This window comes from Pipra filicauda, unplaced genomic scaffold (assembly GCF_003945595.2).
Source record: "Pipra filicauda isolate LSUMZ 115617 unplaced genomic scaffold, ASM394559v2 scaffold70_size2993248_pilon, whole genome shotgun sequence".
NCBI classification, from domain to species: domain Eukaryota; kingdom Metazoa; phylum Chordata; class Aves; order Passeriformes; family Pipridae; genus Pipra; species Pipra filicauda.
The window spans coordinates 389,622-416,191 of NW_024104876.1; the positions used below are offsets into that span (position 1 = coordinate 389,622).

General features: G+C 44.5%; 2 protein-coding genes across 12 annotated transcripts in view; both read right to left on the reverse strand.

Moving 5' to 3' along the window:
- Positions 1-267: 267 nt before the first annotated feature.
- CUNH15orf61 (chromosome unknown C15orf61 homolog) lies at positions 268-6,437 on the reverse strand. Of its 2 annotated transcripts, XR_005566407.1 has the most exons (4): positions 5,952-6,437; positions 3,711-4,012; positions 1,718-1,834; positions 268-728 (listed from the first exon to the last, which is right to left on the reverse strand). XR_005566407.1 is itself a non-coding variant. In XM_027714824.2 (2 exons), exons 1-2 carry the CDS (start codon positions 6,349-6,351, stop codon positions 3,885-3,887), a joined length of 528 nt encoding a protein of 175 aa, XP_027570625.2. In that variant the 5' UTR covers positions 6,352-6,437; the 3' UTR covers positions 3,347-3,884. The 2 variants fall into 2 exon arrangements, 1 of the variants encoding a protein (XP_027570625.2); XM_027714824.2 differs by lacking the exons at positions 268-728; positions 1,718-1,834 and having other exon boundaries at positions 3,347-4,012.
- Positions 6,438-10,231: 3,794 nt separating this feature from the next.
- IQCH (IQ motif containing H) overlaps positions 10,232-26,570 on the reverse strand; it is a 53,582-nt gene continuing 37,243 nt past the window's right edge. For 8 of the 10 annotated variants that reach the window (XM_027714805.2, XM_027714806.2, XM_027714804.2 and 5 more), the window contains 6 exons: positions 24,687-24,973; positions 17,761-17,928; positions 14,960-15,085; positions 14,146-14,207; positions 11,664-11,772; positions 10,232-10,359 (listed from right to left, as the gene is read on the reverse strand). In XM_027714805.2, coding sequence (XP_027570606.1) covers positions 10,258-10,359; positions 11,664-11,772; positions 14,146-14,207; positions 14,960-15,085; positions 17,761-17,928; positions 24,687-24,973 — 854 coding nt within the window. In that variant the 3' untranslated portion in view covers positions 10,232-10,257. The remainder of the gene's footprint in view (positions 10,360-11,663; positions 11,773-14,145; positions 14,208-14,959; positions 15,086-17,760; positions 17,929-24,686; positions 24,974-26,570) is intronic. The other 2 variants (XM_027714811.2, XM_039389161.1) reach the window with 2 other exon arrangements.

The following is a 26,570-nucleotide window of genomic DNA, read 5'->3' on the forward strand; positions in this document are numbered from 1 at the left end:
GAAAGTTTCCTTGATCAAACTTCTTGTCCGCAGGATTGCTTTTAATCATGTTTTGTGGTGTTAATTCTATTAAGATTATTAATATCACTGAAAGTAATAGATTGGTTTTCTAATGAACTAGAACAGGGCTCATAAACTGTGCTTAAAGTGATGCAATTTGCTTTTGAAACCACTCTAAGTCGTGTGTATTTTGCTTTTTAAAAGACTTAAATGCAAAACCAACATCTTATTCTTTTCTAGAAATAAATCTTTTAAACAAACTTGGGATACATTAGTGACAATTTTTATTCTACATCCCCTTGATGCAATGCTGGAGTTGCCACTTTTTCTTAGGTGTATTTAAACTGAAAAATACAGCCCAAAAAGTATAACCTGACATCTGTTTCCAGAACCAGGGAAAGAAATCAAGACAACTCTCAGATTTATTAACTTACTTCTCTGCAGTGAACATGAGTAAGGAGCTACAGCAAAAGGCAATTTAAATTAAATGGCCAAAGTAAATAATATATGAAGCAAATTCTCCTTTGTTTCAGGCAAAGTTGCTTTAAAGCAGAGGCCTGAGGGCATTCAGCTATTAAGAAATAGCTAAATTTTATTCAATAATAATGTACATCAGGGAGACCTTTAATTCTGGTTTGCAAAGAGATTTAGGTCAATACAAAAGGTAAGTTGAGGACAGATCCAACTTCTGCTCAAGTCAGTGGAAGGTCAGGTGGCTCCAGGTGTCCCTGAAGAGTGGAGAAATGATTTTTGAGATAATAAGAGAGTACTAATCAAATACACTTGGGAATATCAACCCTGACTAGTATCTAAATCCAATATTAATTTACAACGGGACAAAAAGGTAAGAACTTCACGTCCACCTGGAGGTTTAGCAAGGATTGCATCAACCAGTGGTACAAGGAGTGATGTTATATCCAAAAATATTTAAGCAGGATGAGCTGCCTGGCCCCTGTTTGCATTCCTAATCACAAAACTTCTTTCAAACAACCAAACCACCTCTGTGTTACCACCACTGGAAGGAGACACCACCGGAAAAAAACCCATTTCTTGGGGTAACTCTCATTAGAGCTGCACAGAGCCCGTGGTGAAACATTTGTCAAACACACAAAAAAGGTATAAAAGTGAAATATAGTAATTAAGACCTGGGCTTTATCGATTGTGGGGCTTAAGTCATTTTTCACAGCAAACATAAGATTTAATAAGTATAAGTAGTTAAAGCTCCTGCCTTGGCTGCTCTCATTAGCATGTCATTGAACCGGTAACAAAGAGCAGCTCCTCCTGTGTTGATCACCACCTTATCTTTGAGAGGCAATTAAGGGCCTCAATCATCACAACAAGATTTGATTGTGCAGCCCTTATTGGACATTGATCTTTCAGCAGAGCAGTTACATTTTCCATTAATTTACAGTAGCACAGTTTAACTGGGATACCTGAGCCCCCTGACCCCGGGTGAGGTGGAACACCAAGAGCTCCTTCGGGTTAAGGTGCCCCCAACAGTCATTATTGTTTAAAGAGATGCTACGAGGAGGAGCCACCTGATCCTCTGGGTTTAGGCTGAGGTTTCATCTCTCTGAAGTAGTTAAGTGAGGTGAAACAAAGCTCTCTGCCTTTTTAACATCGGCTCTCCCTCATTTAAACATCATTCTTGAATAGGGCAGAGATAATTAAGGCTTAGGAGATGAACTCAGACTTTGTTTCAAATGGAAGAGCAAACCTGTAAAGGCAGAAGGGTCATTTTGTGGACCAGTTATTTCCCCCAAGAAAGTTTTGGGACAAGGTGCTGTGAATCCTCTTGGCCCCCAGTATTTCCATCCTGCATTCAAGCCAAAACCTAAGTGATAAAAAAGAGACACTAAGCAGCGTGTACTTACAGCAAAAGGAGAGTGAAAGTCAGATGAAACATTTTACCTTTGAAGAAAAGCAAGTAGGTTTATATTCATACTTGAAAATTATCATAACTCCAGCGTTATCCCTCATAAACAGCCAATTTTCCCTCTGAAATCCTGTAAGAGCTCCCCCACGAGCCTTAATGAAAGGAATAAATGATATTATATTTGCACTCTGCCCTCAGACATCTTCCAGTTCATCCTTTAGCACGATCAGCTTCGTAAGAGCAAGAGGTCTATTGATTTTCATGTAATACAAGAAAATATTACATTTGCTTAATTGTTACACAGTGAGATCATTGAACAAGAAATCAGGGCCCCATTTAATGCTGTGAGCAGCACAGAATTGCAGGGATCAATAGGGTAGTTTGTCAGAGATGTTCTCCAAGGAGCCTTGCCCATCACTGTATGGACAAGGAGGCGTGTTGCCTGCAGTTATTGAAAAACAGGTAAGCAAAGTCAGCAGTGCCCATTATCAGAAATCAAACAAGCTGCAGTGAGAGCAGCACCAGCTCCAATGAAGTGCTGTATTTATGGTCTGGTAATTAAAAACCATTTTATCAAGGCTGTGTTGAGCCCAAACCTTTACAGCCAGGTATTGACGAGCTCCGTGGCAATGAATGAGCAGTATTTGACTTTAAACTTATGAGCTGTGGTTCTTTCAAAGGGAAAATCAGCTCGGGGAAGATGCTAAGAGCAACTTTTATTATTAATGAGGGTTCCTGTAATCCCATCTCTTCATCTTGGAGACACAGTAAACTTGTGTCAAGAACAGGCTCCAAAATTAAACAAAATTAAACAAAATGAAACTCCTCTGATTAAAGTGTTTAGTGTCGTTTTTAGCAAAGCTGCACTTCATTAAGTGGGAAGCACTTCCATGGAATTCAGGAGAAAAGTATTTAAATGAAATTATCCTGTAGTCAAAGCTTGATAATAACTTACTGAGGAGCAGAGATTACCCTCCAAAACCAGCACCTGCCAATTTTACGGTGATTTTCCCACTGATGAAAACTGGAATGACCAACTTACGTCACCAGACGTGGGATTTGGAACCAACAGCATTATTTGCTGGCACTAAAACCAAGCACCAGTAATAGATCCTGTACAGGTCTCTCTGTTGCTTGAAATTAATGCCCAATAATTCCACATTTCCACTATCCAAAGAGCTCCCCAAAAGCTTCTTCTCTGCCCAGGTTTCCAACTGAAGTCATTCTGTCATTACACGTGCCCGTAAGTTTTGCTGTTAAAACTGGAGAAATCAGTTATTTGCATCAAAAAAATGAGAGTAGTGTTCTTATTCTCCTGTGTTAATTAAAAATATCAGCAATTTGTAAATTAGCACAGGGGACTGGTTCTTCTAGATCACTTAGGTTTTGTTACTTACCTAAAAAGCAATTAAAATTAAAAATAATAACACATCTGGAGTTCTAAGAATTGCAAAAGATACAAGCATCAAATATATTTTACATTTTTTATTTAAATATCATTTAAAGAAATGTGATACAGCCATTTTGAACTTCTCAGGCTCTTCCAGGTGATTGTAAAGTCAGTGCCACAAATTCATTCAAAGTTCCAACTCTAACAATTAGTGCATTGTGAAACATCCTGTCAAGAGTCTAAACCTGAGCAGCTTCATCTTTTCAGAGACATTCTGAAAATGCCAGTGTGTTCATATTCACATTTTACTTGTCCACAGGCAGTTCTCTAATTTGGTAAATGATCTTTAAATTATCACAAGCTGTACCAGTCAGTGACTGCCATAAACACCCTTAGAAATATTAATTCTTCTCCCAAAGCTTCTACCTTTTCAACTTTACTGACCTCTGCAGAAATAAATCTCTCATGACCGAAAAGTCCAGGAAGCTTCTTGAACCAGCACATTAAATATGAGGATGCACTGTAAGAAAATAACAGTTTCCTTCAGTTCTTTTTAGTCAAAGGGAGCAAATATTTGCAGCAGAAATCACCAAACAACAGGGACTTGAAGGCCTGAGTTCAGTACATGGCTCCTTCGTCTTCTTTATTTAGAAAATAAATAGTAACTGGGCCGTGACTCGTTTGAACAGTCTCTGTGACACTGGCAAAGAACCAGGAGCCAATTCCGTACAGTAAAGTTGGGATGCCTAAGGAAAGACAAAAACATGTTACATACAAAGAGAGCAAGGCAGGGAAAATTAAACTGCAAACTGAGAGTAAATGAGGACTCCAAAATGAAACGAGAGGGAAAGCATTCCTGGAAAAGCTGCTTTATAATTTTGCCTTTCCTCAAATGCAGCTCACAGGACAAAACACCCTTTCTGTGTGTAGAGCACACGGGAGTCAGGAAACAGCCAAAGAAAAGCAGGGATACACAGGAATTATTAGAAAAAGAAAACAGGAGGATAATGATATGAAATGAGTGAAACATGGTCATGCACACAGCCTGATTTCTACCAATTATATATATATATAAACACACAAACATATATATATATATATAAACACACTAAACCCAAACTCCCTGGACATCCACTACATTATCAGAGTTTGTCTATGAACCAGAGCAGAGACAGGATGGAAAACAGGCAGTGAGTTCACAGATCAACATGAAGCTGCCCTTGGGAAAATCAGACCCAACCCCAACAGAACTGCAATGGGCAGAAAGGTTTATATACAAAAAGTGATGTATTTTTCAGCACTGCCAAGTTACCCATCTATTACAGACAATGTTTTATTTATTATAGAAGGAAAAATGGAGATGGATTTAGGCCTTGAATCCAGGAAGGTTCAGAAACACCACATTTGACGTGCTTGAAGTATCCAAATGCTTAAGCAAGATTGTGAGGGAGGAGAGAGACTTTTTAATCATGTTTTCCCATAATTTAAATCTACATGCAGGGAGACATCTACATCTATCTGTTAGAAAGATAAAAGGTCTGACTGGATGGAGGGAAAAAACCCCCAAATTTAAAGTTGTTCTTACAAAATCAGTCTCTGTGATTGTATTTTCTCGTTAGATCAGTCTGGAAAGATCAGAAAATGAAGACTAGCAGACATGTTTTGAAAAAAAGTCGCTGACCACTTGTAAAGTGAAGGAAATTTTAAAAACTGAAATATGAAAACAACAAACTTATGAAATGTTATGCCACTGTTACTGTCAGCATTTATAAGCATTGTATCCACAGCCAAAGTTTTGAATGAACGTGTTTCAAAACTTATACTTATTTTTATATTAATGATGAAGTGCTGATGGAGCATTTTTATTGTAAGGATTTATATTCCAGCAGCACATGAGGATCAAAGCAGACACTGCCGGTGTGGAAGAGGCAAAGATTAGCCCAGAACCAGAGTTTGGCTTCAGCTCATGTTTGTGTATTCGCTCAGAGATCAGAACTTCATGCACGGCATCCAGATTTTCAGATGGAAAACGCTCCGTACTAAAGGTGAGAGCCATTTACACACCAAGCGCTGGAGCGTTTGATTTGTCGCTCTCACAAGTGGCCAGAGAAACACGAACTCGGTGAAACCTCCCCGAGTATCGATTTACAGCTCTGCCTTCTCCCGGAGCCGCAGCTCGGGGGGTTCTCTGAGCTCACCGAGCCCGCTCCGGGACAAGGAGGGGGACAAGGAGGGGGACGAGGGGACAGGGAGAGCCGGGCAGGAGGGGGAAAGGGACATGGAGAAGGGGAGAAGGGAAAGGGGAGAAGGAGAGAGGAACAAGGGACAAGGAGGGGGGGACAAGGAGAAGGGGGACAAGAGTCAAGGAGGGGAAGGACAAGGAGAGGGTGGCAGAAGGAGGGGGAGAAGGGCAAAGAGAGGGGGACAAGGGGAGAGAAGGAGAGGGATGGGGAGAAGAAGAAAGAGAGGGGGACAAGGAGAGGGAGACAAGGTGACGAGGACAAGGAGGAGAGGGAGAGGCGGACAAGGAGGGGGGGACAAGAAAAGGGGCCGGAGCTCCCGCTCAGCGCCGCCGTCCCGGCCCCCCCCCGCCGCTCCCCCTCAGGCTCTGCCCGATCCCGCCCTGCCCTCCCCGGCTCTCCCCGTCCCCCGCGGCCCCAGAGGGCCCGGCCGGGCCGCGCTCACCGGCGTTGAGCACCTTGAGCGCGGTGAAGGCGGCGTTCTGCAGCGCCAGGTCCTGCGGCGCGGCCCGCGAGCAGTGGTACTTGATGAAGGGGAAGCAGCCGGTGCGCAGCACCAGGTAGTTGGCGCCGTCCACGGGCCAGTTGAAGTGCGAGAGCCCGAACTGGTCGTTGCGCACCGCGCTGTACTTGACGCAGAAGGAGGTCCAGTGGGGCAGCCGGCGCTGCCGCAGGTGCTGGCTCAGCACCTCCGAGGCCGCGGGCCGGGCCGGGCCCGGGCCCCGCCACAGCAGCAGCGCCAGGACCGCCTCGTGCAGCCGCCGCAGCGCCCGCATCCCGCGGGGCCGCCGGGCCGGGCAGAGCCGCGCCTGCGCCGGCGGGCGGGGACGGGCCGGGCCCCTCATGACAGCAGGGACACCGAGAGGGGCTGGAGCGTGTCCGGGGAAGGGGCTGGAGCAGCAGGAGCGGCTGAGGGAGCTGGGGGGGCTCAGCCTGGAGAAAAGGAGGCTCAGGGGGGACCTTCTGGTTCTGCAGCTCCCTGACAGGAGGGGGGAGCCGGGGGGGAATTGGGCTCTGCTCCCAGGGAACAAGGGACAGGAGGAGAGGGAACGGCCTCCAGCTGGGCCAGGGGAGGGTCAGGTGGGACATCCGGAGGAATTTCTTCCCGGAAAAGGTTGTTAAACTTTGGAATTGCCTTCCCAGGGAGGTTTGGAGTGCCCATCCCTGGAGGTGCCCAAGGAAGGCCTGGCCGTGGCACTCGGTGCTCTGGGCTGGGGGACAGGGTGGGCACCGGGCACAGGGGGATCCATGGGCTGGGAGGGCTTTTCCAACCTCTGATTCCGTGATTCTGTGACAGACACGCTGAGGTGACACGGCCCCACCTGAGGGGCGAGGGTCACCCTGAGCCCCACCCGGACAGAGGGACCAGTGAAAACATCACAAAAAAAAGGGCAATTACATTTTTAAAGGGGTTTTGTTGGCACTGACATGCTGCCAGAACCATCTCTGTATTGTACCTGCAGCATGCACCAGGTTCACCTGTGCTGAGGAGAAAGTGTATTCAGTTATATTGATTTTATGTAGTGAAAATTAACAGTCACACAACCCTAAAAAAATCCTTCTCTCAAGTGTCAGACTCCTTCAAAGAGAAATATTTTAAAATCACACTCCATAACAATACCACCCTAAAAATTCTTCAAGTGTCAGACACCTCTCGAAGAGAAATATTCCCATATTCCATTTTTCTAAATAAAAGCCAAGGTTTTGAACCATTAAACATTGTATTTAAGGGGAAAAAAAGGCAGAAAACTGAGAAATAGAAACAGCTTTTTCCTTTCAATAATTGCAAGCAATATCTCAAACTCAGCAATCTTAAACCACTGAGCTATCTGGTATGAACTAGCTAATTAATCAATTACTACCCAACAATGTGCCCTGTTTATTTACTGTAATGTACTATTTGTGGGGAGAACCAGTAATTATTCATCATTGCCAGCAACAAATTTGACTCAAGTTCACCTTCCTATAATTAATGGAGCATATAGTTAGTTTTAATAATTTCTATATATATTTATCTATTAGTGGCAACACTGACTGAGCTTAGAAAAGTTGGAGTCTGGTACTGTGGGTCATACAGCTGAGCTAAGATAGTGCAGCTTAAGAGTTACCTCATGGACACAATATATTAAATTACATTAATGAAGGCTGTCAATGATTGCAGTTCCTAAATCTTTAGTGCTGTAACAAAATTTGCAGACAGAGGATCCATACACTGTAACAGGGGGAGCCTCAGATCTACAGCATCCTAATGTTAAACTGATGTTCCTTAAATTGATGTTCCTTAAATTGATGTTAAGTAATCACTGTGAAATGCTGAGGACCAGGTTAGTCTTAAAAATCCAGGGATTTGTTACCTTACCCTGGCTGGAAGGTGGTGAATTCCCCTGAACTGTCCGATTCAATGAGGTGGATGTGCTGAAGAACTGCATTTTTGCTCTGTGCTCAAGAGCTCTCATTCTAAATGTAGCAACGTGGCTGAATGTCTTAGTTTTTTTTCCTTTTATGCAGGGCTTTAAACCCAACTACCTAAAGCAGGAGCCCCAGTTTCCAGTATCATCAACTCCAGGTAATGTTCCCCCAGAAGAACAACCTCTCTCCAGACAGCACATCAATTCTTGCAAAACCAAAATCCACAAGGTGCTGTCAGCTGAACACACACCTTCATTTCCAGCTGTGGACATCACCTTTTTTTTTTTTAAAAAAGATTTTAATTTCATTTTCTATCTGCTGTATTCCTAAAACCCCTAAATTTTTGGCACCAACAGCATGGGAGTGGAATGTGAGAGACTGTCAAGCCATTTCAATCCTTCCCTCAGCTCAAGGCTCAGAAGTGTTAATAGTAATTAAAAACTTTTTTTTTCCCCCCCTCCAAATACATTTCACACTTTGCACATGCCGAGAAATCTCTCTCACCACGGGAACTTTCAGGTCACTTGTTTCCTGCAAAAACAGGTACAGTTTTCTTTTGTCAGGATAGAACAAAGCCAGAAGGAAGTGCAGGTTTCATTTCCTCCCAGGACACTGCAGTCTATTAAGTGCCAGTGAACTAATGAGCCTCTCAGACCTTATGTTGTTCTGGCTTGGATCAAGGCTTGGTTTTCCCTTAACCCTTCAGAATCCAGCTCAGTTCCACCTCAGAAAAAATCTGTGTGGGCTCTGCTATATCCAAATCCAAGACTAGATTGCGGTTACATATTAAAAACGAAAAAAAACCAGGAATTAAACAAAAATACTCTCTTGGATTTTTGTCCAAGCAATTTATGCAAATGTTCTCATCTGCAATTAATTAATTCTGTGAGCAAAGTGGAAGAGAAAAAGGCTACACAAAAGATAATGTGGGATGTTCAGGGATCAAAGACTCAGCACTGGAAAAACTGGGCACTGATCTGGTGCAACTGCTTGGTCACATTCAGTGTTTGTCTTAAAACTGGTTTTCCCTGAGTTTTTTGGGAGGTAATCTCAAAGACACTTGCCATGCCTGGGATAATAGTCTCCATCCCATGGAGAAGATGCTATAATAAAAGAAGATTCTATAAGAAAAATGAGAGTGTGCTCTTTCTTGGAATACTAAAGATAAATGTAACTGTTGGCCTTAATATAGTGCACAGCAACTGTGACAAAAAAATATCTAAAATAACAAAATCTATCTGATGGAGAGACCTGCAAAAATCATGGAACCCTGGGAACCACAGTGCAAGTGGAATTATAATGGTTGGATTTATTGATGAATTAGTGTTATTACTGTTATTTTCGATAATTTGAAAATGAACATAAAACAACTGCTGCAAAAATCTGTAGAGAATGGAAATAGCAGCACAACAATAAGGACAGTCAGTTCCAAGAGGAATATGTTTTGCTGGGCTGACTGAGAAGATGGTGTTTAAATTAAGGTGGCACTTACAGGCAGAAGAATCCTGGAATGGTTTGGGTTGGAAGGGACCTTAAAGCTCATCCAGTCCCACCCCCTGCCATGGGCAGGGACACCTCCCACTAGCCCAGGTTGCTCCAAGCCCTGTCCAGCCTGGCCTTGGACACTTCCAGGGATCCAGGGGCAGCCACAGCTTCTCTGGGCAACCTGTGCCAGGGCCTCCCCACCCTCCCAGGGAAGGATCCCTTCCCAATATCCCACCTATCCCTGCCCTCTGGCAGTGGGAAGCCATTCCCTAGGTCCTGTCACTCCAGGCCCTTGTAAATAGTCTCTCCCCATCTTTCCTGTAGCTCCTTCAGGCCCTGGAAGGCCACAGTTAAGTCTCCTCAGAGTCTTCTCTTCCCCAGGCTGAACAATCCCAATTCCCTCAGCCTTTCCTCACAGCAGAGCTTCTCCATCCCTCTGATCATCTTGGTGCCTCCTCTGGACTCACTCCAACAGGTTTAACCCTGTCCCTACTTTCCTGCCAGGAATCTGTTTCAGAACACAATCTGTTGGAAAGGGTATCTGGGGTCTCAGGGCTCTTTTCAGTGGAGTCTGATCTCCTCTGATTTAGTGACAGTGTGACCCCATTAATAAGATTTTAAAACAAGACACTGAACTTCAGCAACAGGAACACGAAGAGCATCAGGATGATTCCCTGCTCTTCAATAGGGTTTTTTTTGGGGAATGAAGGGCTATTCCAAACACCACACCCAGAAATGATGGAGATGTTCTGTCTCAGTTAATACCAACCCAGGAGGAAAAAACCAAACCTGTTCTTACAGATGAGGAAGCACTTCCAGAAGCATAAGGAATCAGGCACTTAAACATTTTCTGTTAACTATTCTTTCAGAGCATCTGCTTCCCAAGGTTGCTCTTCTTCCAATTTCAGTTTGTTTTCTGCTGTAACTCCTAGAATTGCTTCAATATCTTGAATTGCCATCTGCAAGAGATTCAAGGAATACAAGTTATTTAATGGGCATTATAATGAAATCCAGCAGCCCCAGCTGGCAGTGCCTGCCTGGAACAGGTAAAGACACTTACACAGGACAGGATGCACCAATTAAATTTACTGTTACTTTGGGGACAGTTGGGGGAATTATTAGTAAATACGTACAAAGCTCAGGTAAATAAAAATACAATTTGTGCTTCTAATTAACTAACAGGTGTTTTATTTCACATATGTTAACTCACGGTGAAGAAAAGTTCCCTTTTAGATTTTTCTTCGGTGGCTTCTTTTCACTCTCTCACATTGAAAAAAGGGATTTTTTTGTTGTTGTTTATTCTGCAACGTTGTGAAATTTAATTATGTCTTTCCTAAAATCTGTCATTTCACACTCTGCTTGTCAGAGGAAAGTCTAGTCAGAGTGGGAGGACTGATATAAATTACGTGATGTGATTTAAGATATAAATCTCTAACGCCGCTCCCCTCGACCTTTCACAAAACACTCACAGACAGGATCTTAGAAACTTTTTATCAAGTTAAAGGTGATGTAGCTCAGCAAAAGGACTCCCCGTGGGAAGCTCAGCAATTCTCTGGAATGAAAAAGCAGCATTGTGAGGAGTGATGTTCCAGGGCACGGGGTTGGATTCATTATTGCTTTCCTGGCTCCTTTTCCAGCGAGGTCGGCCCAGAGCAGCTCTGGGGGAGAGGGGGGCACACCTGGGGGAACAGCCCCAGCCTGTCCAGCCCCTCTGCTTTGTCCTCCTTCCCCCTCTCCACCCTGGAGCATCCTCCAGCACACGGATCAGGACAAAGAGCGGAGAAAATTGGGAACAGAATCCACTTGGGAAATCGAGGGATGGGAACTAATGGATTAAGTACGTGGTGGCTGCTGCTTAAAAGAAATCAGTGTTAATAATCCAAGGAGCTGTTATCAACTGGGAAGTTTGTTTCTAATTTCAGATTCTTACCTTGATGGTGTCCCTTGAAAATCAGGCAGGCAATTGTGACAGAACTGTGTGAGGCAGTGCCAACAGCTCCTTTGCTCTTCCAAAGGACACTCAGGAGCATTAGATTACAAATAGTTTCCTGCTGGAGTTTGTCTCTTTTCAAAGCAAAAGTTTCAAACTTAAATTTAACTAACAGGTTCAGTGGGAGGCTGCCTACACTGACCCAGACACTGTAAAACACCCGGCACTAACGATGAAAAGGGAATGGTTTAGCACTTGTTTATGATCCAGCATGAGGTATTTGCAGGCCTTGTACAGAAATTACCCGGGATCGTTAGTTAATTAACACCTCACCTTAAAATTGGTCTCGCCTTGCATATTAGGTGCTGATATTTCTTGATGGATGATGAAGAGATTGCGAGCAAAGGTCAGGAGGACCCCCTGGAGATCCTCTCCGATTGTTCTGTTAATGATATCCAAACAAATGAGTTTCCCAATGATTCCCTTCACATGCTTAAAAACAATCGCCCTCTCATTTGTGCCTGCCTGGTGCTGGAATTTAATGAGGATTTTCAATCTCACAAGGTGGCAATCTTCAGGGAGATATGAAAGATGAGGCTCCATTTTAACTTGTCGACAGGAAGGATTTGTGTAATAAATAATTTTTATTAATCAACTTAAGCAGAAGTAGGCAGAGAGGTTTCGGCCTCTCCAAATAAAAGGCTGCTGTTGAGTTAGGACTGAGAGAGCAGAACATTTTCAACAGCCACAACAGTTAAGAAGAACTGTTGCTTCAGCCTAGAATTTGTGGAAGAGAAATGTCAGCAGTGTCAGCATTTCTCAGATTGTTGCAGGTTTTGAGGGTTTGGTTTCCCAGTGGTACATACAGACCTTATGGAACAGGGAATTACACTGAGGAATTAATGTACCTCATTTACTGGAAGTGACAACAGATTTCTGATGTCATAAAATAGATAATTCTCAGAGATGTTTCAGGTATTAAGAGTTTTATAAACCCTAACTTAAATTCTTGAAAATATTTCCAAATTAAGACCATGAAATTGCACTGAAAATCAGGAAAACTGGGATCAGGATGCAGGGCAAAGATACTTGAGAGTATTCTGGTAATACATTAATAACTGCCAACTCGAGCTGGTGATGCAAGAGGTATTGTTATGTCCAAGAAAAAAAGCTTTCTGCTGAGTTACTGAGCTGAATCAGCTCCTGGAGAGGTGTGAAAGTACCAGGACAGGAGGGAAGAGGCTCCATAACTGGGATCTGGGAAGGAAGCAAAGAGCTCACCTTTCAGCAGCAACAGCTGCTTGGAGGGTTCTATGGAACACTTTCAGATACCTAAATCACTTTTTAAACGTCTCATGTAGATATTTTACGAGTTCTTTTTTAGTGATTTTCATTCAAATGTATTTTCCAGCTCCATCGTGGGAGAGCAGAACAGCACGGAAATATCTCAGCTTTAAACCAACCTGCCTCCCTTGGCTGCTACCTGTGCCCTCCTCCCCGGGAGCCCAGGGCAGGCTGCAGGAATCCCAGCCCTGGGAACAATCTTTAGGATGCATTGAGTGCACTCCCAGTGCCGGGAGAGGGATCAGTGCTCTGTCCATCATCCTGACAGGTTTGTCTCAGCGATGACCCCACCCAACAACCTCCTTAGTTCTTCTCTTCCCTCACACCAGGAATTTTTCTGATGCTCAACAGAAATCTTCCTTGCTGTGAGTTAAGTCCCTTTCTTCTTATCCTACTACCAAAGATGTGGAAATGACATTTTAACTTCTTGCAGAGGCTTGGAGATTGCTGGCAGATCCCACTTCTGCCTCTTCCTCCTCCTTTAGCCTTTCCTTATCAGTCACATTCTCTAGAACCCTAAACATTTTCACTGCTTCCCTCTCAGCAGAATGAAAGGATAACTTCCAGCATCTCCCAGGATACACAGTTTTTCCATAAGATCCTGACTCTGTGGCTTGCAGGCAGTTTGACTCACAGATCCTGAAAACCTACTTGTTCCTCATATTCGTTCCTCCTCTCTAAATGTAATTTCTTGCACTTGGTTCCAACCAAATCTAATTCTATGTCTCACATACTGTTCCTTCAATTTGTTGAGATCATTTGGAATTCTATTCCTGCCCTCCACAGTCCTTGCAGGCACATCCAGCACTCGAGGAAGCTGTTTTGTTATCCAGGGCATTAATGGAACAGCTCCAGCATCAAAGGAATACAGAACAGGCTGAGAGCAGAACACTTCAGCCCCTCACTCATTCAAACATCCTTCAAACACTCAAACATCCCAATTTTGGCAGGAAGCTTTAACTAAATTCCCTCTGAGGAGGGGTTTGCAGTCAGTGTACAGTAGAATTTTACAGATTATGCTTTCTTAGACCTCTTGGGGGCAGGTCCATGTGTCTAAAGAATTCCTAACGTCCCTGAGTGCCACTCAGCACTTTATAAAATCAATACAAAAAGGCACTAAACTTCACTTCTTTGCGTCATGGAAGTCAGGTTTTTAATAATCTTGCCTGTAAAAAGTAAGCCTGTACTAATCCATGTGAGCCATTGCTCCTGCCAGTGAATCCAGCTCTCCTGGAGCCAATTCCAGCAGGTCCTGAGCCTGCAGTGCCCTCAGCCTTTGGGCTCAGCACACTCCTCAAATTCTTTTATTCCTAAAATGCCTAAAGTCTTCCTAAAACTTTCCCAGAGGCCAGTCTTACACTTTTCTGAGCAGGAGGTGACAGTTGGTGACCCCAAGCCATGGTGTTCAGGTTGTCCCTTCCCTTCCCATCCAGCTGTTTGTCACCCTGGGGAAGGGACAGTCCTTACTCACATCATTCCCAGTCTGTCTCGCTTCTGGTCTTCATACAGGATAAAAACAGTTCCCTGTTTTTCCTGTTAAATAAAAAAAAGTTGCTTTATTTATTCCTAAAATAATGGTAATTGTAATAAATGTGTTACACAGGGACATTAGGTATACACACTAAGCTAAAAAGGGTTAGTTGGGAATTGTGTGTAAGGGATCCATGCTCAGTGTAAGTAGATTATTGCTCTACAGCAGAGTCTATTCAACAGCAAGTACTTTTATTCCTAAGCACTAAAGGTGGTCAAAAGTATCTTAAAAATTATGCCCTTATTTTTATCTCAACAGGCAGGTTAACCCCTAAAAGCCTTACACACACTTAAGTTTAAGGACAGAGAAAATGTGTTTATTCTCTTGTTCTCCAAGCCTGTCCTTCACCTTAGATATACATGGGACACAAACTTTCGTTGTTCTTCAGCTCTGGGTCATCACGAGCCTGACACTGGCAACATGGAAGATGTTAGATCTCTAATTTAGATTTGATATTAGGAAAGAATTTTTCATGGAAAGGGTTGTGAAGAATTGGAACAGGCTGCCCATGGATGTGGTGGAGCCACCAACACTGGAAGTGTTAAAAAACATGTGGATATGGTAGGTGAGGACATGATTTAATGGTGAACATGGTGCTGTTGGGTTGATGGTCGGACTTGACGACCCTAAAGGTCTTTTCCAACCTTCACAACCCTGTGATTTATGTTGCTCTAAGTGGTTGTACCACACTGGAATTTCCTACGAAACTTCTGCAGAGCAAATATCACATTTTCTCCTTTTCCCCCGTTCGTACCTGGAGGTCAAATCCAACCCCACGAGCTTTACACCTCTGGAGGAGGACGTTGTAGGAGGTCCCGGAGAGGTTGGAGTGCCTGAGCTGAGTGCTGGCCACGGCACAGCGGGGGCTCACCGGGGCAGGCTGCAGACAACAACACAGCATTCCTCACTTCCAGACCTGTTCATACCAGTTTATCCCAGAACCCAACAGCTAAATGGGAAATTGTTGACTTTTCACAAGGGCACGTGGTGGTAGGACAAGGGGGAACGGCCTCAAGCTGAAAGAGGAAAGGTTCAGATGGGAGATTGGGAAGGAATTCTTGGCTGGGAGGGTGGGGAGGCCCTGGCACAGGTTGCCCAGAGAAGCTGTGGCTGCCCCTGGATCCCTGGAAGTGTCCAAGGCCAGGCTGGACAGGGCTTGGAGCAACCTGGGCTAGGGGAAGGTGTCCCTGCCCGTGCAAAGGAGGTAGAATAGGATGAGCTTTAAGGTCCCTTCCAACCCAGACTGTTCCGTTGATAAATGGATTTTTGCCAGTGAACTCATATAAGTGTGGAGGAATTCCTGTTTATCACAATGTCTACTGAACACAGACATTTTCATGCAGTAAATTTAAATCCCTGTAAATCCATAAAACCTTGAATTGCTCTTTATGAAGCACATTTTGATATTTTCACAGCTTCAGGGGTCACTGAGCCCTGTGAGATCATAGAATGGGTTGAGAGAGATCTTAAAGCTCATCTTGTTCCAACCATGGGCAGGGACACCTTCCACTAGCTCAGGTTGCTCCAAGTCCTGTCCAACCTGGCCTTGGACACTTCCAGGGATCCAGGGGCAGCCACAGCTTCTCTGGGCAACCTGTGCCAGGGCCTCCCCACCCTCACAGACAGGAATTCCTTCCCAATATCCCATCTGGCAATGGGAAACCATTCCCCCCTGGATCCAGGTAGAGCTGCATCAAGTTTAAACCCTTATCAGTGCTTAGGCCTGTTGCCCTGAGCAGCTCTGAGCAGAGCTGTTCTCCCAAGCCAGGGCTTCCCTGGTGTTATTTTACTGCTGGACTGTTCCCCTGGAGCAGAGACACTCCATGTTGAATCAGTAATTTACAGTATTTTCTCTCCAATGATATTTGTTTTGACACTGACTCATTTAAGTTGACGTCGCCGAAATCCTGATCTAATACATCTCTGCCTGAAAATTAATCATGTTTATAATATTCTGAGAATTAATAACACCCATTGCTCAAGTCATTAACTTAAAAAAGGAGCTTCCAAAATCTGTTCTCTGCAGTGGGGGACCACAAATAAATGAATGCTTGATAAAATAATCCAAGTAGCAGTTTAACAAGCGTAAACTTGAATGTGGCTGCAATAACACAGAACTATTGTTTAAGGGTTGGCATCAGGTTGATGAGGTGCTTATTTCAGCTACAAAGCATGCATACACATGCATAATGAACTGCAGGATGAATTATTAATGTGTTGCTTATTTAGCCTCATCTGTCTAGAAGATAATGTATCCTAACTATAATGAGTGATTGGTTTTGTACATAATTACAGGAGCAGCAGTATCTAGGAAATTTGTTCTTTCAAAGAAGGATTTCTAAAAATAAAACCCTCACACAAACTCAGGGGCTGCTCCATTTTATCAAAATCAACCCTACCAGCATGGAGAATATCTAATAAATTAAAAGGGACAGAATCATTATTAACATCATAATTTTACACAAAGTGTTTTACTTAATCATTCATTACAGATCATGTGCTGTAAAAACATTTGTCTCTTGGTTTGTTTCTTTTTCTGTTTTCCTGGGAGACTGCAGGCTTGTAGTTAACTCTTAAGGAGATAAAAATCTCAGAAACACAGAAAGAAGAAAAAAATAAAGGATATAATGACAATTTATGTTAATTCTGATGGAATTTTAATTAAAAAAAAGTTGCTACTTGATTACTTTTCATTTCTAAAACTTGGACTACTGGGACTAATCATATCTAATTTACTTCTCTCCAACTAAAAGTGGTTGCTTGACAAGAACAATAGATCAAGAGCTCATTAACCTCTAAATCACAGCTCCATGACATTTTTGGAATGGTGCTACATTCCTCCTCTATGGATGGAAAAAAGGGAGCTGTGAATCTTCTGTCAAAACACGTCAAACAGCAGCTGTTTGGGATCTCTGTGTGAGTGTACACAGGGACATGTTTCTTATGCTGTGACTTCAGAAAAGACCTTCCTTCCCTTTTCATTAAACCCTGGAATGGTTTGGGTTGGAAGGGACCTTAAAGCTCATCTCATGCCATGGGCAGGGACACCTTCCACTAGTCCAGGTTGCTCCAAGCCCTGTCCAGCCTGGCCTGGAACATTCCAGGATGGGATTGTTTCACCCTCAGGTCTGTGCAGGCAAGTACAAAACTTCCCTGCTCCAACTCCCAATCCCAAATCACTGCTCAGACTTCTTCTAGACTGCTTTGAAGTTATTCCTACAGTCAGGGCAGTGCTTCACCTCTTTTATGCACCTAATTTATGCAACACATAAATTACCACTTTTTTTACAACTTGAAAGCTACCTGAAATATTTAAAAGTGAGTTACCACCACAAACCAATATCCCCGAGTGCAAAGGATGAATAATTGGGGACCCATAAATCCAGAAACTCTCATTTCTACTCTGATGTTACCCCATTAATTTATTAACCTTGGAAAATCCAAGAGGAGCAGAGAGGAGCAAATTGAGCTCCTCCAGAACAGCTCTCTGGGACAGATTGTAACTTAGGGGGAGTTTCCACGAATAATTTTACTTGTGAACATCTCACTGCTTACAGGTTTTGTCCCCTCACGCTGAATCCATTGGCTTTTCACTGCTTGTGACCCAAGAGGTGCTTCAAGGGGGCTGGAGCCACAATCCACGTTTCCATCTGTCACGTACAACAGGAGCTGGGTCAGGGCCAGCTGGTCACTGTAGCAAAGGTCAAGGTCTGTTGCCCACACCTGATCCAAACAAAGAGGTGCATTAAAGGGAGTTAAAGAGAAGAAGAAGGGTAAAACTCAGCAATTGGGAAGGAACATCTCTGCCTTTATTGTCCTGCTTGTTGGTGTTCCTGGTTCTGCCTTCCTGGGGCAGCGTTGGAGGTGATAAAGATGTTGGGAAGGAACCTTCCCTGGGATGTGGGGAGGCCCTGGCACATGTTGTTCAGCCTGGAGAAGAGGAGGCTCCAGGGAGACCTGAGAGCCCCTTCCAGGGCCTAAAGGGGCTCCAGGAGAGCTGGAGAGGGACTGGGGACAAGGGATGGAGGGACAGGACACAGGGAATGGCTTCCCACTGCCAGAGGGCAGGGAGAGATGGGAGCTGGGGAAGGAATGCCTGGCTGTGAGGGTGGGGAGGCCCTGCAAAAGGTTGCCCAGAGAAGCTGTGGCTGCCCCTGGATCCCTGGAAGTGTCCAAGGCCAGGTTGGAGCAACCTGGGCTAGTGGAAGGTGTCCCTGCCCATGGCAGGGGGTGGGATGGGATGAGTTTTAAGGTCCCTTCCCACCCAAACCATTCCAGGATTTCATGGTTCTACAAACCACTTCCAACTAGGAACAATCAGAACTCTTCTCTAACTGTAGAAATAATTTTTCAGGCAGGATTTATGAGGCAGGGGGAAGTACCATGAACTCCTTCTGCAAGGCTCCTCTTCCCCAATAACCTGACCTTGGTTTTCCCAGTGAGTTTTTCCCACTTAAAAAAAAAATCCTTGTGGCTCCTGTGCCGGTGAGAAATGTTCCCACACACCAAGATCTGCCCTCCAGTGGACCCCTTAAAACAAATCTCCCAGTGAACAACTTGACTAAGCCCTTGAATGGTAAATGGCATCATTATAAGGATATTAAGGGGTCAGGCAGCCAAGGCCTCTTGGAAAACCGGAGTTAATTTCGGAATCATATGCACACAGTAATGCCCTTTGGATAATGGGGAATAAATCACCCCAGTAACAGTTGTTAATATCCAACTGCCAAGTATCTGTTGCTGTATTAAATATCCTATTTGTCAACTTAAATATTTCCTGCTGCACGGTACCAGATGCAAATAGGATGCTAATGGCTGCCTTTGCTCAGTAATAGGGTATGTTCCCCAATTATAAAGTTTAATTTTCTTCAATAATTTATTGTTTATCATGACTCCTGAGAGACAGGGAGGAACTTTCCCGTTGATTTGTACTTTTCCAGTATGTGCCAGCCTTTTCAAGGAGTCAAATCATAGTTATAAACTAGTCATATTACGGGAGTGTCACATTAATTTTGATAAATATTATTATAAATACTATCAACAAGTCTGTTTCAGTGTTTCTTTGATCTTATTTGAGCTGGGTTTTAGATTCCCAGTTAAAACTTTGCCCCCAGAAGGAGGTGGCAGAGCTGCATGAGGGGACCAGGGACTCTTGGAAATCTCGGATACCTGAGGACTGTCCAGCTCAAAGGGAACTGGGTGCTCCTTATTCAGACCCTGATCTTACACCTGCACTGCTCTGACCTCAAAATTCACACCTTGGAGGATTTGTTGAGGCCCAAACAGAGGTGCAGGAGACAAGCTGAGCTGAAGGTGGGCCATAAAAAAAGTTAATCAAAGATGTCCCTGTGACTGAAGCGCATCTGGCAACATTTAGGGAACGGGGTGAGCATTTAACAGCAGATAAAGCATTAAAAAAAGCAGCCTGGCAAACCTAACCAGCCATTAGCACTAAATAAATTCATTGCACCCTCCCAGGGATTCAGACAAAGCACACCAAGCGTGGGGCAGCACGTCCGTCGTGCAAGAGTTACTCAACAAATCCCATGTTGTCAGTAACTACAATTAAAATACAAGTGACATTGTTTTAATTTCAGATGTAGAGAAGAGAGCCATTAATTACTCGTGTGGTGCATTTCACATCCATCTAAACAAAGCCCCAGCATGCCAGCCTGGCTCCAGTGCCCACTGGCACCTTCCCAGTCGCTGCTCTGGGAAGGACAGAAGTGCTCTCGGATCCCCTGCTCCAGGGGATGGCCCAGCTTGCCCAAAAAAAGAGGAGAAAAAGGTTTTAGCAAGGCAAGTTTTCTGCTGCAGATCCTGGTATCACCCAAATGCTATTTTAAGGAGTTTCTGTTTACTCAGCTAATCACTTCAGATGTGGCTTCACCTTCTCAGACCAACCACCCTCATGCTGCTGCCTGTGAAATTAAGGGTTTGGATCTACAGGGTGGATGAAAGGTGTCCATCCCTTCCCCTGTTGTTACTCAAACAAAGGAGAGCCCTGAACACCTCCTTTAAGCTTCAATCGTGGTTACATTCTGCATAAAGTCATCAGATATTTTGCATTTTTAATATAAGGTGAGGGCTCCAGCAGCACGAGGAGGAGGAAGGAGAACGTGGCTGGAAGCCACCTGTCCACCTCCTCCCATTCCAGGCCTGAGCCTGGGGATAAACCACCCCTGCTGCAACTTAAAGCAGCCAAATGGTCACTTCTCTGTGCCAGCTGGGATCACCCCCAAGGATTGTTTTCCTGGCTCAGGATTGTCAGAGAACACGATATTGTGGCCATGTCCCTTCCTGCCCTGGATGTGTCCCAGAACATCCCTAAGGTGGGCAGAAAGGAAGAAGGATCAGATGGCACAAGATTCCAGCTTTATCCTAGCAGGGGATTCCCTTTTGCCATGGAAACCCAGAAGTGCCCTTTAAATCCCCTTTGTGCTGCTCCAGACAAGGGAAACACACAGGGCTGGCCTGGGCAAGGGGTCTGCCTTTATTTTCAGGGATAATTTTCCCCATTTTCTTAGTTCAAATGAGAGATAATTAGTAACTAGCCAACTGAATTCTTTAATGGAACAATTTCCAAGCCACACTGCAGTTCCTGAAGTCACAAATGCTCTTTGGAAAATCACAGGCAACATTTTTGGTAGTTCTGAGCAAGGCTGGAAGTTGGGCCAGGCCTGAGCTGTGAAGACAAAGGCTCTGCAGCTCCCTGTGCTGCTCCTTAGTTCTGGAATTAGCAGTGGGAATCTGCCTGCTGGCTCTGTCAGCCCGGCACCTTCCACCAATAATATATCCATACATATTCCCAAAGGGAAAGGGGCAGCTCATCATATCACATCTTGACCATACTGGTGTCCCTTGAGTTTAAGGACCTAAAATTAACTGTAATGGAGAAAAGAGCACCAGAATCCTTGATATTTTTGTCTGAGGAATTCTAATTAGGGGGACTCTGTTAGTTGATGACTTCTTGATTTCTTCTCACCAGTAAGTGTTGTTTCCTGAGGATTTTGGTTTATTTGACTCTCCCCTCTCTTATTTTTATTTCCCTGTGAGAAATAATCAGTTTTAGGGCCACATATAATGAAGCACAACCACATCAGATCTACTTACTAGTTTGGGCTGTTAACTTTTAAGTGTAGCTTTCTAGTAACATCTATTGGATTGCAACAGGTTTTCCTCTGAAGTAATAAAAATGGGTGTTCAGAGCTCCTAGAATGCCTTGAAAATCTGAGCTCTGGTGTTTTGTGCCTGGGTTTTTATTTATTATTTCATGAATATATTTCCATAGTGCATAAAGCAATGTCTGAGGAGGTCAGGCAGTTAATAACCAGATAAATTATCATCTCCTCCAGTAAATAAGGAGCTGTTGGAGGAAGGCCTAGGCAAAGGTCAAGTTTAAGTAAAGAATGATACAATCCTACAGATTAACAAACAGATTATTGAGTCCATCCTCATTTCCTGAGAACATACAATCAGGGCACGTAGGTATTTATGACTGTCAGTGTCACATGCTGATAGGATTGCATGGAAAATTAGCATAACACAAGGAGCTTTCACCTCAAATTTGGGGATTTTCAGGACACTTCTGTTCAGAAATTAAACTGGAACAGAGCTCATTTGTAAAATCTAGAACTGACATTTGATTATCAAACCACAAATCAAAGTTCAAAGGTAGAGGCAGTAGTTAAGATTTTTAGATTGACTTAAGAGTGGTTTTAGGTCAAGCTAAGCAAAGCACAGATTAGGACTTCCCAGAATCCCACCACTAGAAAAAAAATCAGTTAGAAATATGTCCTGCAAGAGTTGCTGGCTGTTTGTCCAAGGAATTGTGACGAAGCCTGGAATTGCTCCCTGTCACAAAGGCTGCCAGGAGACTCCTCCAGTGAGCACAGCTCAGGAGCCTGCACTTCATGGCAAAGACACCTCCAGTGAATAAAGCCACAATTATACTGGAATTCTTTACAGCTTCCATCAAAATGCTTCAGCTTTAAAACATAAACTCGAGAAGGAAACATAAATTCTTAAGGAGCTACTAAATTACAGCTTTTCTTCCCCCAGTTTAACTGTTTTCTCTGTGCCTGGTACCGATGTTTGTGTTGTTGTAAAGAGCCCAAGTGCTGCTTTTAAAGAAGTGGTTGGGTGATACTGTAAAAATGTCAATTATAAGATATTATAATGCAACCTGAGTGTTGAAGGGAGAGCTGCTTTCATGACTTCGAGCATTTGCAGGAGAATGGATGATTCCGGCAGCGCTGGCAGGGAGGCCCTTGTCCGGCTGCCATCTCGTGGCAGCTGCTGGGATGGGCTGGTGCTGCCCAAAAACTTCACTTCCAGGGCTCTAGAACTCCTCTTTCCTGCTCAATATAAGATTGGAAGATGGACCATGGAAACACTGTGGCTCTTGTTTGAAAATAACACCTAGGAAATGCTCCACTGTCTGGAGAGACCTTCAGACACGTCGTGAATGTGTCCAACCTCAGCTGCTTATCCAACGTTCCCTCACTACTCCTACCAAGGGTTGGGACTGTGTAAAAGCCATCAGATCCATGGAAAAGGTGGCTGAGGACCCTGTTTCTCCAAATTATCTGTCCACAGGACTGTGGATGTAAAGAAGGTTATGCATTCCAGCAGTCCCACTCCATTAAATGGGCTCCTTGACAAGTTGGGGTCTGAGCAGCAGACACTCAACACTGGGCAGGATTTCACTCTGAGGGGTCAAGGCCTTGCTCTGAATGATCAATTTGGGAAAATAGAGTGAGAATCAGAAGTGATTCAGTCCAAATTATGCATCTAATTCTTCTCCTCCTCCACTTCTTCCCCTTGAAAACAGCGTGTCTCCACCTCCCTTCCCTGGGGAACAAGACACAGATGCTTTTAGCTGAGATAGAAGCAGATTCCTGAGGCAAACAGGGAATTGTGTGGAGTCTCCACACCATTTCTCTGCCCCCTGGATCCCTGCTGGGGTGCTCAGGGCAGCCAAGGCTCTGCCTTCCCATTGAGTTGTGTTTGACAACACACATTGTCCCTTATCCACCACAGAGCCCCTTTGCTCCCAGTGCTCCAAAGGTTGATATTTTCTGTAAAATACACTTGGAAAGAATTCCTAAGTATCTGGTACTTCCAGGAAATGCATCTGAGCCTTCCAGCTACTGCATTAAAGTGGGCACTTGTGAAATCAGTGAGCAAATGTTCTGAGAGTTTAATAGGATTTCTTGTTTGCCAAAAAAATAGTGCTTTCAGGAACACAATCCTTTGTGTGATCTCCCTCTCACAAGACAGATGGCCTCATTAATTGCCTCTACATCTAGTTAAATTTAAAAACCTGTGCTTAAATAATGCTAAAGTTGTGGTACATGCTGACAAACATAGGAGATAGTAAGGTAGAATCAACTGAAAACAAGGGAAGAAAACCAAGACAGGGCAGACAGGAATTCTAAGAGGCCACAAGAAACACTGACTGATTTAATATGTCCTTGATCCTTTAATATGTCCAGGAAATGTCATAACTTCAATAATCTAGGAAGCATTCCTGGGTTTCAGTGAACTCCTGGCTTGAGGGAAACAAGTGGCACAACTCCCTGGACTTCTGTGGGTGAAGGAAGTCATCCCTTTATCTTTCCAAAGCAACTTTCCATGGAAGTTGTCCAATATGGCTTATCTGCAGTTCTAATTACAATGTGTGCCTAAACACACTTTGGGAGTCAAATGTGACTGGGATCTGTATTCCAGAGCCAACAAACTACTCTAAGGGTGGTGTGGCACTGGCACAGAGAAGCTGTGGCTGCCCCTGGATCCCTGGAAGTGTCCAAGGCCAGGCTGGATGAACTTGGAGAAACCTGGGACAGTGAAAGGTTCCACCATGGCAGGGGGTGGAATGAAATGGGCTTAAAGGTCCCTTCCAACCCAAATCATTCCAGGATTCTATGATCATTCCAATTCTCTGGTTCACCACAGTCACCCTACAGTGGTTTTAGTTACCAAAATCCTGATTTTAAGCCTTCTCTGAGCTGAAACTGGATATAATTGTCACAGCATTGCTTTTGCCAATAGGTACCACATGTAACTCTTTGGGTTTAAATACAACCCTTGTGTTCAAAGCCTTTTCTCACCCCACACAAGTGGTTTTCAGACCCCTGGGAGAAACAGCCACCCCACCTCCTCCAAATCCACCTATTCCCCCCCCAGCCTTTAAATACAGGGATGTTCCCTTTTACAGTCACAACACTGAGGGTCCTCACTGAAGATTCTAGAAGAAAACAATGCCAGAGGAGTGAAAAACAAAACAATGTCAGGAGAGTGAAAAACAAGGAGATGCATCAGCTCTAAATGTTATGCTGTTTTTATAGCACCCACGTTCTCCCTCCCATCCAAAAGCTTGGAAATACAGTTTGCTGCAAAGGGCAAAGCTTTCTCCTGGTTGGAATTCCACAGGAAAACTGACATTCCTTGGTCTCAGAGAACAGTGTGAAGTAACTCACCTGCTGCTCCATGGTTTGGGGATGGCTGAAAGCCACGAAGTCAACGGAGAAGTAGCCAAGCACCCCTTTAGATCTACAGGTGTCCCCGATTCTCCAGCAGAGCGAGTTGAGAACCGCTGGATCCACGGAGTGCTGTGGGATGGAGCTCCCAGAGGATCTGAAGGGCCCCTCGGCGTGGAGCTGGTCCCCAGAGGACACGATCCTGATCTCCCCTGTTGGCTCTATCAGCAGATCCACCGTCAGGGTGGTGACGGTGCTGGAGGGCGGGAAGGCTTCGATCACTCCACCTGGGAAGAAATGGAATAGCTGAACATGAGCCAGAGTGTGCCCAGGTGGCCAAGAAGGCCAATGGATCCTGGCCTGGCTCAGGAACAGGGTGGCCAACAGGTCCAAGGAAGTGATTCTTCCCCTGGACTCAGCGCTGGTGAGGCCACCCCTGGAGTGCTGTGTCCAGCTCTGGGCCCTCAGCTCAGGAAGGACATGGAGGGGCTGGAGCAGGTCCAGAGGAGAGCAACGAGGCTGGGGAAGGGACTGGAGCACAAGTGCTGTGAGGAGAGGCTGAGGGAGCTGGGGGGGCTCAGCCTGGAGAAGAGGAGGCTCAGGGGAGACCTCCTCACTCTCTACAACTCCCTGACAGGAGGGGGGAGCCGGGGGGGGTTGGTCTCTTTTCCCAGGCAACTCTCAGCAAGACAAGAGGGCTGGGTCTTCAGCTGTGCCAGGGGAGGGTCAGGTTGGATATTAGAAAGAATTTCTTTGCAGAGAGGGTGATCAGCCATTGGAATGGGCTGCCCAGGGACGTGGGGGATTCTCCATCCCTGGAGGTTTTTAGGACAGACTGGATGTGGCATCAGTGCCATGGGCTGGGAACCACAGCGGGGTTGGATCAAGGGTTGGACTGGATGATCTCGGAGGTCCCTTCCAACCCAGCTGAGTCTATGATTGTATGAACTTGGGAGCAAATCCACAAGTCAGAGTGCACAGAGTGAAGCCACCAGCTCCTTCTGTGCTCAGGCACTGCAGGGATACAGCAAGGGAATGAACGGAAGGGGAGCAGCAGAGCTCCAGTGGATCTCTTGGAGGAGAAAGGAGACACCTCATCTACCATTGCACTGTAGAGTTCAAGCAGTGGCTTTTCAGTTCCACTTCCCAGCTGGATATATCCCATATCTGACTGGAGAAACATGTTCTGGGGTAGTGTGAGTGAATCCAGCTAAACACCGGGCCCAGAACAGCTGGGAAACACAACGTTGGGATCTTGGGGGAAGTGGTGTCTCCTGCTGTGAACTAATCCTGGAGACTCCCATCCATAGGATGGTCTCAGATAAGAGTCTGCCCTGTGGTATTCATCCACATGAAGAATTTGGTGTGGATTTGACAACTTCCAGCATGGTTTTCCACAGGAAAATCACAAAGAAAACTGCTTGGCATTCTGGATTTCCCTTTTTATTGCATGTGATGCCAGAGTTCATTTAGTCAGGATGAACTACTGTGTAATGAAATTGGTACTAGATGTGTTAACTAAAAATACTTTCAAAGCTTTGACTCATTCTTGTCTCTTCCACAGATAAAGAAGTGCATGAAATTTATATATGAAATATTCTCTTTCTGCTGGAATTCCCTAAAGCCCTTTCCCAACCAGCCTTTAGTACAGTGCCCAAGGATAAAGGAATTGGTGCTTATGGATTCAGAATCATGTGAGAAAGGTAATCCAGAATTAATATAAGTTCAAAGCTTGGATAGGACATATGAATGATAGAACAGTGGCCTATAATTCATTGGTAAATGAACATTTGAAGCATAATGGAGAAATAAAAGGAGATAAATATTTAAATGGGCCCGAGATTAACAAGAATATGGCATACAATATGGTATAATTACTCCTTA